Here is a 16,338-nt window from a genome sequence, read left to right as displayed (position 1 = left end):
GACAAGATGGGATGGCAAGAGAGAGAGGGATAGAGAAGGGAAGCAAGAGAGAGTGCCAAGATGGGAAGGGAGCAGGACAAGACGGGAAGGGAAGAGAGAGAGAGGGACAAGACAGTAGGGGAAGAGAGGGACAAGACGGGAAGAGATGAGAGAAGGACAAGACAGTAAGGTAAGAGGGAGAGAGGGATAGAGAAGGGAAGCGAGAGAGAGTGACAAGATGGGAAGGGAAGAGATAGTGGGTCAAGACAGCAAGGGAAGAAAAAGGAGATGATGAGATCGCAAAAATAGAGATGGAAGGATAGAGGGAAAGAAAAAAGGGGGATGAATAGAGAAAGGGCAGGGAGGAAGGGGAAAAGAGGGAAAGTGGGAGGAGAGGGAGGAGAAAAAGAGATAGGGAATAAAGGAGGGAGGCAAAAAAGGTTAAAAAGAAAGAAAGATGAAAGGAAAAAAGTAAGGAGGGAAAAAGGTTGTGAGGAAGGAGGAAGGTAAAGGAGTGAAGGTGGAAGTAAGAAGAAAGGAGGAAAGAGGAAATTAAGGAAATCAAAAGAACAGGGTGTTAAACAGGGATGAAGGGAAAGAAAGAATGCAAAGATGAAAGAGAAGAAATAGAGAGGAAGGAGACTAGGAGAAGAAGGAAGAGAAAAAAATAAAATAAGGCCACGTGCACTCGTTGAGCATTTGGTGAGTTTTTTACCTTGGTATTTGTAAGCCAAAACCAGGTGATGTGTTTCTATCATACTTTTCCTCTGATTGCTCCATTCCTGGTTTTGTCTAACAAATACTGGGGTAAAAACTCACCAAAAACTCAACATGTGAACGTGGCCAAAGGGAAGGAAAAAACTGGGAGACAGGGAAATTGGGACAAAAACAAAGTAAAAGAAAGATCCGGATATAAAAAATAAAGGAAACAGTGAGGGGTAATGAATGACGGAGGCTCTAGGATTGCAGGGCTGTAATTCACTGTGAGACATAATTAGGAACGTCGCGGCACAGGGGGATGACCAGTGACCGGTTACTAATGATGGCTACTAATGAATCACGTTGGTGACCGCTGCTCTTATTATTGCCTACTGATGGAATATTATCGCTGCAGACGCTCAGAGTCGCACTGATTACTGCTCAGCATTATGTCCAATAGAGAAGACACAGACGACGGGGAGGGAGGGAGCGAGAGAAGATTTAGTCCAGTAAGATGATTCTGAGGTCTCCAGCACAGCCTCTCTCCTGGCATTTTCTAATAATGTATTCCCCCCAAAAAACTTAAACTGAAGGAATGGCCACCGGCTGAAGTTACACGGACCCCCGGACATGGCGTATACATGTACACACATCACTGCTCGTGTCCGGCATCTGCTGAGAACAGATAGGAAATGTCACGCTGATTACCGCCGGAAGGAGAGCGGCGGCACAGGGGTCATCCGTGGCCTGGACGGGTTTTATTTTATGTAACCGGTTTGGCTTCGCTTTTATACTTACCCTATGGAGATTGTTACATGTTGTTCTTTTTTTCCCCCCTTATGTGACCCCTCCGGCACCAGGGCCCAGACGCAGCTTCCATATTCCTGATGATCCAGAAATTATATAATAAAGTGGATAAAAATCCTTATTAAAAGAAATAAGAGCAGGGAAGGATTAAGATGAGAGTGGGAAGATGGAGGGGGAGGGGTGGTAAGTGATTGCGGTATTATGTGCCGGCTCCTACAGACGATCAAAAAAGATATATTTTCTACACTGGACTTGTCATACACTAGGAGGTCGGTAAAAATCTCGCGGGTCCCCTAGGCCTGAAGGAGGCGCCGTTAGCTCGCAGGCCTTCATGAATGCAGCAAGTAACCATGATGAAAAGGCTACAAGACATTGTGTGACATGCCCATCTAATAATCTGCAGGTTTTGGAGGGATACAATTGTTTTTTTATCATTTGATAATGTCACAAGATCAATAAATACACCTCGGGGGTGGAGCTAGAATGTGGGTGTGTTTGAACACGCCCATGAGGAGCTGAGCTCTGCAATTTCCTCATTTTTGGTTTGTAAGACACAGGAGAATTAACAAAGAAGGCATATGGGTGCACAATAAATAGATATGTGATGCTGTCGGCATCACAGTCGCTCAGATTTGCTCCATCTTACTTGGTCACTAAGCGAAAACCACATTCTCCACATCTCAGACATGTCGGCTTTTACAGTGTGTGGCATGAGCATAGAGTAAGGGCCTGCGGGCCGGACTGTCAGTGCGATGCAAATCTCTTCCTTTCTTCTGTGCTTCCCAAACATTTCTTATGGCATTGAGAATGGTGGTAGTCGGGCGCATTTGCTTGTTTTTTCTTGAGACCTTTTATGCATGCTGGCGCTTGTAGTGCTGCTTGCATGAGGGTTTTACCAAGAACTGCTTCAATTGCAATCTATCCCCATGTCTCCTTCTGATTGTACACGAGCCAGAAGTGAAATGAGCAATCGTCTGTATTTGGCCCGACCGCTCAGAGAATGATGGCGACGGTGCAGAAAGTGGAGCAATAACGCCGCAAAGCAGCCGCTGCTACCGGGAAAGCAAATGGCAGATTCCAGAAACAGACGGATCCATTGCAGACGACAGATTCTGCAACGCAGATAATCCCCGATGATTAGTCCTGGAAAACAGCAGCAAATACCAAACGGGGAGGAGGAAAAACACAGACGAGACAGCGCGGACATCGCGGATCACATATCAGCCGGGCATTTACTGACACTAAGGTTGGAATAAAAGGCTCCAACGCAAAGGATCAGGTTCCCGAGCAGAACACATGTGATGGCTCCATGGGATCCACAAGACAAACAACCGCAGATGGAGGGAAAGGGGCCCGAATACACGGGACGCGACCTCTCCTCCTCCTAATACACGGGACGCGACCTCTCCTCCTCCTACAGGACACGACCTCTCCTCCTATTAATACACGGACATGACCTCTCCTCCTCCTAATACATGACATGACCTCTCCTCCTAATACACGGACATGACCTCTCCTCCTCCTAATACATGACATGACCTCTCCTCCTAATACACGGGACGCGACCTCTCCTCCTCCTACAGGACACGACCTCTCCTCCTCCTAATACACGGACATGACCTCTCCTCCTCCTAATACATGACATGACCTCTCCTCCTAATACACGGACATGACCTCTCCTCCTCCTAATACATGACATGACCTCTCCTCCTAATACACGGGACACGACCTCTCCTCCTCCTAATACACGGGTCACGACCTCTCCTCCTCCTAAAACACGGGACACGACCTCTCCTCCTCCTACAGGACACGACCTCTCCTCCTATTAATACACGGACATGACCTCTCCTCCTCCTAATACACGGGACGCGACCTCTCCTCCTCCTAATACACGGGACGCGACCTCTCCTCCTCCTAATACACGGGACACGACCTCTCCTCCTCCTAATACACAGGACGCGACCTCTCCTCCTAATACACAGGACGCGACCTCTCCTCCTATTAATACACGGACATGACCTCTCCTCCTCCTAATACATGACATGACCTCTCCTCCTAATACACGGGACGCAACCTCTCCTCCTCCTAATACACGGGACACGACCTCTCCTCCTCCTAATACACGGGACACGACCTCTCCTCCTCCTAATACACGGGACACGACCTCTCCTCCTCCTAATACACGGGACACGACCTCTCCCCCTCCTACAGGACACGACCTCTCCTCCTATTAATACACGGACATGACCTCTCCTCCTCCTAATACACGGGACGCGACCTCTCCTCCTCCTAATACACGGGACGCGACCTCTCCTCCTCCTAATACACGGGACACGACCTCTCCTCCTCCTAATACACGGGACACGACCTCTCCTCCTCCTAATACACGTGACGCGACCTCTCCTCCTCCTACAGGACACGACCTCTCCTCCTATTAATACACGGACATGACCTCTCCTCCTCCTAATACATGACATGACCTCTCCTCCTAATACACGGACATGACCTCTCCTCCTCCTAATACATGACATGACCTCTCCTCCTAATACACGGGACGCAACCTCTCCTCCTCCTAATACACGGGACGCGACCTCTCCTCCTCCTACAGGACACGACTTCTCCTCCTATTAATACACGGACATGACCTCTCCTCCTCCTAATACACGGGACGCGACCTCTCCTCCTCCTAATACACGGGACGCGACCTCTCCTCCTCCTAATACACGGGACACGACCTCTCCTCCTCCTAATACACGGGACACGACCTCTCCTCCTCCTAATACACGGGACGCGACCTCTCCTCCTCCTAATACACGGGACGCGACCTCTCCTCCTCCTACAGGACACGACCTCTCCTCCTATTAATACACGGACATGACCTCTCCTCCTCCTAATACACGGGACGCGACCTCTCCTCCTCCTAATACACGGGACGCGACCTCTCCTCCTCCTAATACACAGGACGCGACCTCTCCTCCTAATACACGGGACACAACATCTCCTCCTCCTAATACACGGGACGCGACCTCTCCTCCTCCTACAGGACACGACCTCTCCTCCTATTAATACACGGACATGACCTCTCCTCCTCCTAATACACGGGACGCGACCTCTCCTCCTCCTAATACACGGGACGTGACCTCTCCTCCTCCTAATACACGGGACGCGACCTCTCCTCCTAATACACGGGACATGACCTCTCCTCCTCCTAATACACGGGACGCGACCTCTCCTCCTAATACACAGAACGCGACCTCTCCTCCTCCTAATACACGGACATGACCTCTCCTCCTAATACATGGGACATGACCTCTCCTCCTAATACACGGGACATGACCTCTCCTCCTCCTACAGGACACGACCTCTCCTCCTCCTATTAATACACGGACATGACCTCTCTTCCTCCTAATACACAGGACGCGACCTCTCCTCCTCCTAATACATGGGACGCGACCTCTCCTCCTCCTAATACACGGGACGCGACCTCTCCTCCTAATACACGGGACGCGACCTCTCCTCCTCCTAATACACGGGACGCGACCTCTCTTCCTCCTAATACACGGGACGTGACCTTTCTTCCTCCTAATACACAGGACCTGACCTCTCCTCCTCCTAATACATGGGACGCGACCTCTCCTCCTAATACACGGGACGCGACCTCTCCTCCTCCTAATACACGGGACGCGACCTCTCCTCCTCCTAATACACGGGACACGACCTCTCCTCCTCCTAATACACGGGACGCGACCTCTCCTCCTCCTACAGGACACGACCTCTCCTCCTATTAATACACGGACGTGACCTCTCCTCCTCCTAATACACAGGACGCGACCTCTCCTCCTCCTAATACACGGGACGCGACCTCTCCTCCTCCTAATACACAGGACGCGACCTCTCCTCCTCCTAATACACAGGACGCGACCTCTCCTCCTAATACACAGGACGCGACCTCTCCTCCTCCTAATACATGACATGACCTCTCCTCCTAATACACGGGACGCGACCTCTCCTCCTAATGCACGGGACGCGACCTCTCCTCCTCCTAATACACAGGACGCGACCTCTCCTCCTCCTAATACACGGGACATGACCTCTCTTCCTCTTAATACACGGGACGTGACCTTTCCTCCTCCTAATACACGGGATGCGACCTCTCCTCCTCCTAATACACGGGACATGACCTCTCTTCCTCCTAATATACGGGACGTGACCTTTCCTCCTCCTAATACACAGGACGCGACCTCTCCTCCTCCTAATACACAGGACCCGACCTCTCCTCCTCCTTTATACACGGGACATGACCTCTCTTCCTCCTAATACACGGGACGTGACCTTTCCTCCTCCTAATACACGGGACATGACCTCTCCTCCTAATACACGGGATGCGACCTCTCCTCCTAATACACGGGACGCGACCTCTCCTCCTCCTAATACATGGGACGTGACCTCTCCTCCTAATATACAGGACGCGACCTCTCCTCCTCCTAATACACGGGACGTGACCTTTCCTCCTCCTAATACACGGGATGCGACCTCTCCTCCTAATATACGGGACGTGACCTTTCCTCCTCCTAATACACAGGACGCGACCTCTCCTCCTCCTAATACACGGACATGACCTCTCCTCCTAATACATGGGACATGACCTCTCCTCCTAATACACGGGACATGACCTCTCCTCCTCCTACAGGACACGACCTCTCCTCCTCCTAATACACAGGACCCGACCTCTCCTCCTCCTAATACACAGGACGCGACCTCTCCTCCTCCTAATACACGGGACGTGACCTCTCCTCCTAATATACAGGACGCGACCTCTCCTCCTAATACACGGGACGTGACCTCTCCTCCTAATACACGGAATGTGACCTCTCCTCCTAATACGCGGGACGCAACCTCTCCTCCTCCTAATACACAGGATGTGACCTTTCCTCCACCTAATACACGGGACGTGACCTCTCCTCCTAATACGCGGGACGCAACCTCTCCTCCTCCTAATACACAGGATGTGACCTTTCCTCCACCTAATACACGGGACGTGACCTCTCCTCCTAATACACGGGACGCAACCTCTCCTCCTCCTAATACACGGGACATGACCTCTCCTCCTCCTAATACACGGGACGTGACCTCTCCTCCTCCTAATACACGGGACGCGATCTCTCCTCCTAATACACGGGACGCAACCTCTCCTCCTCCTAATACACGGGACATGACCTCTCCTCCTAATACACGGGACGTGACCTCTCCTCCTTCTAATACACGGGACGTGACCTCTCCTCCTCCTAATACACGGGACGCGATCTCTCCTCCTCCTAATACACGGGACGTGACCTCTCCTCCTCCTAATACACAGGACGTGACCTCTCCTCCCCCTAATACAAGGGACGTGACCTCTCCTCCTAATACACGGGACGTGACCTCTCCTCCTTCTAATACACGGGACGCGACCTCTCCCCCTAATACAAGGGACGCGACCTCTCCTCCTCCTTATACACAGGTCAGTTTATACCCCACATACTATACATTGAAGTGGGCAGTAAATGAGTTGCGCACTGCCGGTACATTCACCCTCGCAGATTAGGGGGGCAGAGTACCGAATCCCCCCACCGTCTATGAAATGAGAAGGACGGATTAAGACTTGAGCCGTATTTTGCGGGCGATTATGCCCCCAGCAGGAAATTAAACCTGCGCTGGCAGAGCCTGGTCTAGACATTGATCCCATGCCCTCCACACTGTCCACAGCGGAGACCGAGTGACCGCATCACCGGAGGCACCGAGGCATCACCGAGGCACAACACGGCAGGTACCAGCTGTGCCCATCATGATGACCCCGGGGGCGGCCGCCAGGGCCCACCATGTGCAGTGAGTGCAGCGCTAGTGCCTGGGAGAATGTGCTGGAATAATCATGGAAATAGCCATGTGGAGGCATCCAGGATAGAAGGGACCGAGGAGGGGAAGGATAGAACAGACACGGCCATAGTGCAGGCAACTACAAGAAGTGGGTGTGCGGGGGGGAGAAATGTACAAAATGTATGTCATGTGAAGGAGGATGGATGATAAGAAAAGGAAGGAAGAAAGGAAAGAATAAGGGAAAGGAATACAGACAGTAAGGAAAGGAAAAGAAGGAAGAAAGGAAGGAAGGGAAGGAAAGAAAAGGAAGGAAGGAAGGAAGGAAGGAAAGAATAAGGGAAAGGAATACAGACAGTAAGGAAAGGAAAAGAAGGAAAGCAAGGAAGAAAGGAAGGGAAGGAAAGAAAAGGAAGGAAAAAAGGAAATAATAAGGGAAAGGAATACAGACAGTAAGGAAAGAAAAGGAAGGGAAAAAAGGAAGAAATGGAAATAAAGAATTAGAGAAATGAATAAAGACAGTAAGGAAAGGAAAAGAAGGAAAGCAAGGAAGGAAGAAGGGAAGGAAAAGAAAGGAAGGAGGAGGAAGGAAGGAAAAAGGAGGAAATAAGGGCTCCAAAATTCCATTCCATTGTCGTTCATTCCCCTGTAGTTTATAAATTGCAGCGTTTCACTTCCATGAACCTTTTTCAAGCTTGAAACTGAATAGAAATGTTGCACTTTACTCCTGGAGAAACAATACAAATACTCACTATGACATTTTGGAGCGATGTTGCCACTTCCTGACTATTTAAGGGGATTTGGTCAAAGATCTTAAATTTGCATCTTTCAACATATGGTGGTGCCTCCACTTTCTTTTTTGGACTAAATAGATAATAAATAGATAGAAATATAATAGATAGATGGATAATAGATAGATACCGTAGATGGATAATCGATTTCTCAGCATCTGACGTTTGAGCGCTGTCCTCATCTGTGGATGTAAGAGGTTTTATTGATAGGTTTGGGGGGAACCTAAACAATTATTGCTGCTTTAATTGTATCTAGATATTTCCTAATTCCCCTCGGACTCCGCGGATCCCCCCTCTAGTGTTCGGAGGGGCACAGACGTGTTCAGTCCTGTACGGTGCCCCGCTCCCCCGCGGACCTCCTAGCTCTGCACACATTCTCCCGTCCTCCATACAATGATCTGTTACAGGCCCCCCAGTACAGCTGTAGCCTGTGACATGGAGGGTCCGCCGCTGCCCCCGGCTGATACCTAATATCCGCTCGGCAGGGTCCATTACAATCTGTCCTGACCGCTCGACCACACAAAGCCGCTTATGGCGTCAGGAGAAATCCGCCACGTCAGCTGGAGCAGCTCTACAACATCAGGACCCCGCAAACCGCTCCCAACACCTCAGCTTCCATAGTTAACCCTCGAATATCTACACTTAGGATCCAGCAAGGGGGGCGGGGTCACAGGAGCTGAAATCACTGCTATTATGTAATCACAAGCGGTGACATCACTGGTGGGCGGAGCTGTGGCTCCTCCCAGGAGCATCAAGTCACGCCCCCGAGGTTCAAGGAGGATCCCAGCTCCTTATATAGGAGCGGCCCACCTGTAATAAGACCCCCATGTTCAGGGTCCCCATCCCAGGATGTAGAGCAGATCTCTGCTGGGCGCTCATTAGTGTGTGCGGCCTGATGTGGATATGTAGGAGCTCCGCGAGCGTGAGAACGTTACTAATTGGCTGCACTGAGCGGCGCCCGCAGGTTCCTGTGTTATGTAGGTCACCTCTGCCTTCATGAGGATGAGCCGAGCTGTGGGGCGAGGGCTGCGCTGTGGGGCGAGGGCTGCGCTGTGGGGCGAGGGCTGCGCTGTGGGGCGAGGGCTGCGCTGTGGGGCGAGGGCTGCGCTGTAGGGCGAGGACTATGTGGTGGGGCGAGGGCAGCGCTGTAGGGCGAGGGCTATGTGGTGGAGCGAGGGCAGCGCTGTGGGGCGAGGGCTGCGCTGTGGGGCGAGGGCTGCGCTGTGGGGCGAGGGCTGTGCTGTGGGGCGAGGACTGAGCGACCCGCAGCATCTGATAATGAGAGAAATGAAGCCGACATCTCTCAGCCCTGAAAGCAGCGCACGACCCTCCCTGACCTCAAATCAGCTGCTTCCTGTCCTGCAAATGCACTGACACAATGTGACGAGAAACAGAGGGAAGAAGAGGATGATGAGGGTTATATCCTACTGTGGATGATGAGCGATCACCAGAAACTGGATAGCAAAGGATGTCATTACTGAGAACCATCTGAAAAAATAACCTAACATGCTAAGAGCGCAGCTCTGGAATATAATACAGGATGTAACTCAGGATCAGTAATGTAATGTATGTACACAGTGACTACACCAGCAGAATAGTGAGTGCAGCTCTGGGGTATAATACAGGATGTAACTCAGGATCAGTAATGTAATGTATGTACACAGTGACTGCACCAGCAGAATAGTGAGTGCAGCTCTGGGGTATAATACAGGATGTAACTCAGGATCAGTAATGTAATGTATGTACACAGTGACTGCACCAGCAGAATAGTGAGTGCAGCTCTGGGGTATAATACAGGATGTAACTCAGGATCAGTAATGTAATGTATGTACACAGTGACTACACCAGCAGAATAGTGAGTGCAGCTCTGGGGTATAATACAGGATGTAACTCAGGATCAGTAATGTAATGTATGTACACAGTGACTGCACCCGCAGAATAGTGAGTGCAGCTCTGGGGTATAATACAGGATGTAACTCAGGATCAGTAATGTAATGTATGTACACAGTGACTGCACCAGCAGAATAGTGAGTGCAGCTCTGGGGTATGATACAGGATGTAACTCAGGATCAGTAATGTATTGTATGTACACAGTGACTGCACCAGCAGAATAGTGAGTGCAGCTCTGGGGTACAATACAAGATGTAACTCAGGATCAGTAATGTAATGTATGTACACAGTGACTGCACCAGCAGAATAGTGAGTGCAGCTCTGGAGTATAATACAGGATGTAACTCAGGATCAGTAATGTAATGTATGTACACAGTGACTGCACCAGCAGAATAGTGAGTGCAGCTCTGGGGTATAATACAGGATGTAACTCAGGATCAGTAATGTAATGTATGTACACAGTGACTGCACCAGCAGAATAGTGAGTGCAGCTCTGGGGTATAATACAGGATGTAACTCAGGATCAGTAATGTATTGTATGTACACAGTGACTGCACCAGCAGAATAGTGAGTGCAGCTCTGGGGTATAATACAAGATGTAACTCAGGATCAGTAATGTAATGTATGTACACAGTGACTGCACCAGCAGAATAGTGAGTGCAGCTCTGGAGTATAATACAGGATGTAACTCAGGATCAGTAATGTAATGTATGTACACAGTGACTGCACCAGCAGAATAGTGAGTGCAGCTCTGGAGTATTATACAGGATGTAACTCAGGATCAGTAATGTAATGTATGTACATAGTGACTGCACCAGCAGAATAGTGAGTGCAGCTCTGGAGTATAATACAGGATGTAACTCAGGATCAGTAATGTAATGTATGTATACAGTGACTGCACCAGCAGAATAGTGAGTGCAGCTCTGGAGTATAATACAAGATGTATCTCAGGATCAGTAATGTAATGTATGTACACAGTGACTGCACCAGCAGAATAGTGAGTGCAGCTCTGGAGTATAATACAGGAGGTAACTCAGGATCAGTAATGTAATGTATGTACACAGTGACTGCACCAGCAGAATAGTGAGTGCAGCTCTGGGGTATAATACAGGATATAACTCAGGATCAGTAATGTAATGTATGTACACAGTGACTGCACCAGCAGAATAGTGAGTGCAGCTCTGGGATATAATACAAGATGTAACTCAGGATCAGTAATGTAATGTATGTACACAGTGACTGCACCAGCAGAATAGTGAGTGCAGCTCTGGAGTATTATACAGGATGTAACTCAGGATCAGTAATGTAATGTATGCACATAGTGACTGCACCAGCAGAATAGTGAGTGCAGCTCTGGAGTATAATACAGGATGTAACTCAGGATCATTAATGTAATGTATGTACACAGTGACTGCACCAGCAGAATAGTGAGTGCAGCTCTGGAGTATTATACAGGATGTAACTCAGGATCAGTAATGTAATGTATGTACATAGTGACTGCACCAGCAGAATAGTGAGTGCAGCTCTGGAGTATAATACAGGATGTAACTCAGGATCAGTAATGTAATGTATGTACACAGTGAATGCACCAGCAGAATAGTGAGTGCAGCTCTGGGGTATAATACAGGATGTAACTCAGGATCAGTAATGTAATGTATGTACACAGTGACTGCACCAGCAGAATAGTGAGTGCAGCTCTGGGGAATAACACAGGATGTAACGCAGGATCAGTAATGTAATGTATGTACACAGTGACTGCACCAGCAGAATAGTGAGTGCAGCTCTGGAGTATAATACAGGATGTAACTCAGGATCAGTAATGTAATGTATGTACACAGTGACGGCACCAGCAGAATAGTGAGTGCAGCTCTGGAGTATTATACAGGATGCAATGCTCTAACTACCTTCACCGGTTTATAGAACATTGTTCCATCAGGCTTATAGATTGATTTTACTGGTAGTATGCTGTCCTGACACTTGTAGTTCTACAGATACGGAGCGGCGGTTTTGTCGCCAGTTGTCTGGGTGTTTCTGTAATTCTAGTACAGAAAGTTGATCCTGTTGTTGATCCAGTTTGCGCTGCTGGCGGGGAGGGCGGAGGCGCAGGTGAGGCATCAGGGTGTCAGTCTCCCTGTACATGACGGTGTCTCTTATGTCCCGCCAGACTGCAGCCAGGACCACCCTGCACCGCCAGACCCATGTAAAGGTGGAGACCCCCAGCGCCGTGGGCACGTAACAGCAGGATGCGGGAGCCACGGAGACGCTTCCCCTGCAGATGGGGACCGACCTCATGTAAGTGGATATTCACATGTGTGTGAGAATATCGGCGGCGGCCATGATGGGGGGATTGTTATAATGTAGCACCATATAATTCAGGTTGGGGGGCTGCAGCAGAGGATTCTGGGTAGTACTGGGGTCTTCTCATATGCTTTGTGCTTGAGTTCCCCACCATCTCCAACAAGATACACCTATTACAAACCCTCAGCTGTGGGAAGTATCAGGTCAGGGTTGATTTTCAGCCATTGGATGTAAACCATGATCATATTCACTGACAACAAGCAGAGATCTGCAGGAATTATGGCAACATTGGATTCAAAGGGATCATTAAAGTAATGTGACATTTAGCAGAGCTGCAGTGTAAAGCATGGGGAATGGAAAGGACAGGACACCAATTTAACTTCCTGATTAGACCCGAGCTAAGACTGCCTGTAACCCTGTACAATCCCTTTAAGATGATCTGGAGGTTGATACTTCAGTTTGGGTTTTTTTGCAACAATTTACTGACTTCTGTCACTTGCAATACCATTTTCCACCACTGCCAGCAAAGGATTATTTACATTGATTCTCATGCAACAGCGCCCCCAATCATGAGCTCTAATTGGAAGAAAGACCTCCTTATGTAATGTGTCTATAGAAGGCAGAATCCCCTAGAAATAACAATCAGCAGCTGCCCCGAGTGACAATGGTTAATTACTGCCCCCAGAGGAGATGTGACCCCCAAAGTAAAGCCTGGATCATGTGTTACAATAGCAGCAGCGCAAGATATTTACAGGAGCCGACTGCTAACATTCGGCCAGCGACACCCCAGAAATAGCCACGAAGGTACAGAAATAGCGAAAATAATTCACACGTACGCCCCGATTCCCTGACTCCAGAGCGGTATCGCCCGAGAGAGGACGAAAGAGGAGGAGATATATCACTGGGAAAGGCCTGCAGAACGTGGGTTTATATATATATATATATATATATATATATATATATATATATATGTATATATATATATATATATATACAGTGGGGCAAAAAAGTATTTAGTCAGTCAGCAATAGTGCAAGTTCCACCACTTAAAAAGATGAGAGGCGTCTGTAATTTACATCATAGGTAGACCTCAACTATGGGAGACAAACTGAGAAAAAAAAATCCAGAAAATCACATTGTCTGTTTTTTTAACATTTTATTAGCATATTATGGTGGAAAATAAGTATTTGGTCAGAAACAAAATTTCATCTCAATACTTTGTAATATATCCTTTGTTGGCAATGACAGAGGTCAAACGTTTTCTGTAAGTCTTCACAAGGTTGCCACACACTGTTGTTAGTATGTTGGCCCATTCCTCCATGCAGATCTCCTCTAGAGCAGTGATGTTTTTGGCTTTTCGCTTGGCAACACGGACTTTCAACTCCCTCCAAAGGTTTTCTATAGGGTTGAGATCTGGAGACTGGCTAGGCCACTCCAGGACCTTGAAATGCTTCTTACGAAGCCACTCCTTCGTTGCCCTGGTGGTGTGCTTTGGATCATTGTCATGTTGAAAGACCCAGCCATGTTTCATCTTCAATGCCCTTGCTGATGGAAGGAGGTTTGCACTCAAAATCTCACGATACATGGCCCCATTCATTCTTTCATGTACCCGGATCAGTCGTCCTGGCCCCTTTGCAGAGAAACAGCCCCAAAGCATGATGTTTCCACCACCATGCTTTACAGTAGGTATGGTGTTTGATGGATGCAACTCAGTATTCTTTTTCCTCCAAACACGACAAGTTGTGTTTCTACCAAACAGTTCCAGTTTGGTTTCATCAGACCATAGGACATTCTCCCAAAACTCCTCTGGATCATCCAAATGCTCTCTAGCAAACTTCAGACGGGCCCGGACATGTACTGGCTTAAGCAGTGGGACACGTCTGGCACTGCAGGATCTGAGTCCATTGTGGCGTAGTGTGTTACTTATGGTAGGCCTTGTTACATTGGTCCCAGCTCTCTGCAGTTCATTCACTAGGTCCCCCCGCGTGGTTCTGGGATTTTTGCTCACCGTTCTTGTGATCATTCTGACCCCACGGGGTGGGATTTTGCGTGGAGCCCCAGATCGAGGAAGATTATCAGTGGTCTTGTATGTCTTCCATTTTCTAATTATTGCTCCCACTGTTGATTTCTTCACTCCAAGCTGGTTGGCTATTGCAGATTCAGTCTTCCCAACCTGGTGCAGGGCTACAATTTTGTTTCTGGTGTCCTTTGACAGCTCTTTGGTCTTCACCATAGTGGAGTTTGGAGTCAGACTGTTTGAGGGTGTGCACAGGTGTCTTTTTATACTGATAACAAGTTTAAACAGGTGCCATTACTACAGGTAATGAGTGAAGAAAAGAGGAGACTCTTAAAGAAGAAGTTACAGGTCTGTGAGAGCCAGAAATCTTGATTGTTTGTTTCTGACCAAATACTTATTTTCCACCATAATATGCAAAAAAAATGATAAAAAAACAGACAATGTGATTTTCTGGATTTTTTTTTCTCAGTTTGTCTCCCATAGTTGAGGTCTACCTATGATGTAAATTACAGACGCCTCTCATCTTTTTAAGTGGTGGAACTTGCACTATTGCTGACTGACTAAATACTTTTTTGCCCCACTGTATATATATATATATATATATATATATATGTACAAGGGAGCTCCCCCTAGTGGTGGCTGCAGACAGGATCTTATCATGTATCTCTGTATACAGGGAGCTCCCCCTAGTGGTGGCTGCAGACAGGATCTTATCATGTATCTCTGTATACAGGGAGCTCCCCCTAGTGGTGACTGCAGACAGGATCTTATCATGTATCTCTGTATACAGGGAGCTCCCCCTAGTGGTGGCTGCAGACAGGATCTTATCATGTATCTCTGTATACAGGGAGCTCCCCCTAGTGGTGGCTGCAGACAGGATCTCATCATGTATCTGTATATACAGGGAGCTCCCCCTAGTGGTGGCTGCAGACAGGATCTTATCATGTATCTCTGTATACAGGGAGCTCCCCCTAGTGGTGGCTGCAGACAGGATCTTATCATGTATCTGTATATACAGGGAGCTCCCCCTAGTGGTGGCTGCAGACAGGATCTTATCATGTATCTCTGTATACAGGGAGCCCCCCCTAGTGGTGACTGCAGACAGGATCTTATCACATATCTCTGTATACAGGGAGCTCCCCCTAGTGGTGGCTGCAGACAGGATCTTATCATGTATCTCTGTATACAGGGAGCTCCCCCTAGTGGTGACTGCAGACAGGATCTTATCACGTATCTCTGTATACAGGGAGCTCCCCCTAGTGGTGGCTGCAGACAGGATCTTATCATGTATCTCTGTATACAGGGAGCTCCCCCTAGTGGTGACTGCAGACAGGATCTTATCATGTATCTCTGTATGCAGGGAGCTCCCCCTAGTGGTGGCTGCAGACAGGATCTTATCATGTATCTCAGTATACGGGAAGCTCCCCCTAGTGGTGGCTGCAGACAGGATCTTATCATGTATCTCTGTATACGGGGAGCTCCCCCTAGTGGTGGCTGCAGACAGGATATTATCATGTATCTCTGTATACAGGGAGCTCCCCCTAGTGGTGGCTGCAGACAGAATCTTATATATCTCTGTATACAGGGAGCTCCCCCTAGTGGTGGATGCAGACAGGATCTTATCATGTATCTCTGTATACAGGGAGCTCCCCCTAGTGGAGGCTGCAGACAGGATCTTATATATCTCTGTATACAGGGAGCTCCCCCTAGTGGTGGCTGCAGACAGGATCTTATCATGTATCTCTGTATACAGGGAGCTCCCCCTAGTGGTGGCTGTAGACAGGATCTTATCATATATCTCTGTATACAGGGAGCTCCCCCTAGTGGTGGCTGCAGACAGGATCTTATCATGTATCTCTGTATACAGGGAGCTCCCCCTAGTGGTGGCTGCAGACAGGATCTTATCATGTATCTCTGTATACGGGGAGCTCCCCCTAGTGGTGGCTGCAGACAGGATCTTATCATGTATCTCTATGCAGGGAGCTCCCCCTAGTGGTGGCTGCAGAC

General features: G+C 48.6%; 2 protein-coding genes across 5 annotated transcripts in view; one reads left to right on the top strand and one right to left on the bottom strand.

Moving 5' to 3' along the window:
• Positions 1-16,338, bottom strand: part of CACNA2D4 (calcium voltage-gated channel auxiliary subunit alpha2delta 4) — a 158,688-nt gene that overhangs the window by 58,507 nt on the left and 83,843 nt on the right. The window lies entirely within an intron of this gene.
• Positions 1-16,338, top strand: part of LRTM2 (leucine rich repeats and transmembrane domains 2) — a 34,279-nt gene that overhangs the window by 5,819 nt on the left and 12,122 nt on the right. The window contains exons 1-2 of one of the 2 annotated variants that reach the window (XM_069762933.1): positions 7,200-7,291; positions 12,181-12,308. In XM_069762933.1, the coding sequence (XP_069619034.1) occupies positions 12,260-12,308 (49 nt within the window). In that variant the 5' untranslated portion in view covers positions 7,200-7,291; positions 12,181-12,259. Of the gene's footprint in view, positions 1-7,199; positions 7,292-12,180; positions 12,309-16,338 lie in introns of those variants that run through there. The other variant, XM_069762932.1, reaches the window with a different exon arrangement.

This window comes from Ranitomeya imitator, chromosome 4, assembly GCF_032444005.1.
Source record: "Ranitomeya imitator isolate aRanImi1 chromosome 4, aRanImi1.pri, whole genome shotgun sequence".
Classification (NCBI taxonomy): domain Eukaryota; kingdom Metazoa; phylum Chordata; class Amphibia; order Anura; family Dendrobatidae; genus Ranitomeya; species Ranitomeya imitator.
Note: the sequence above shows the minus strand (reverse complement) of the source record. Positions and strands in the feature narration are given on the sequence as shown.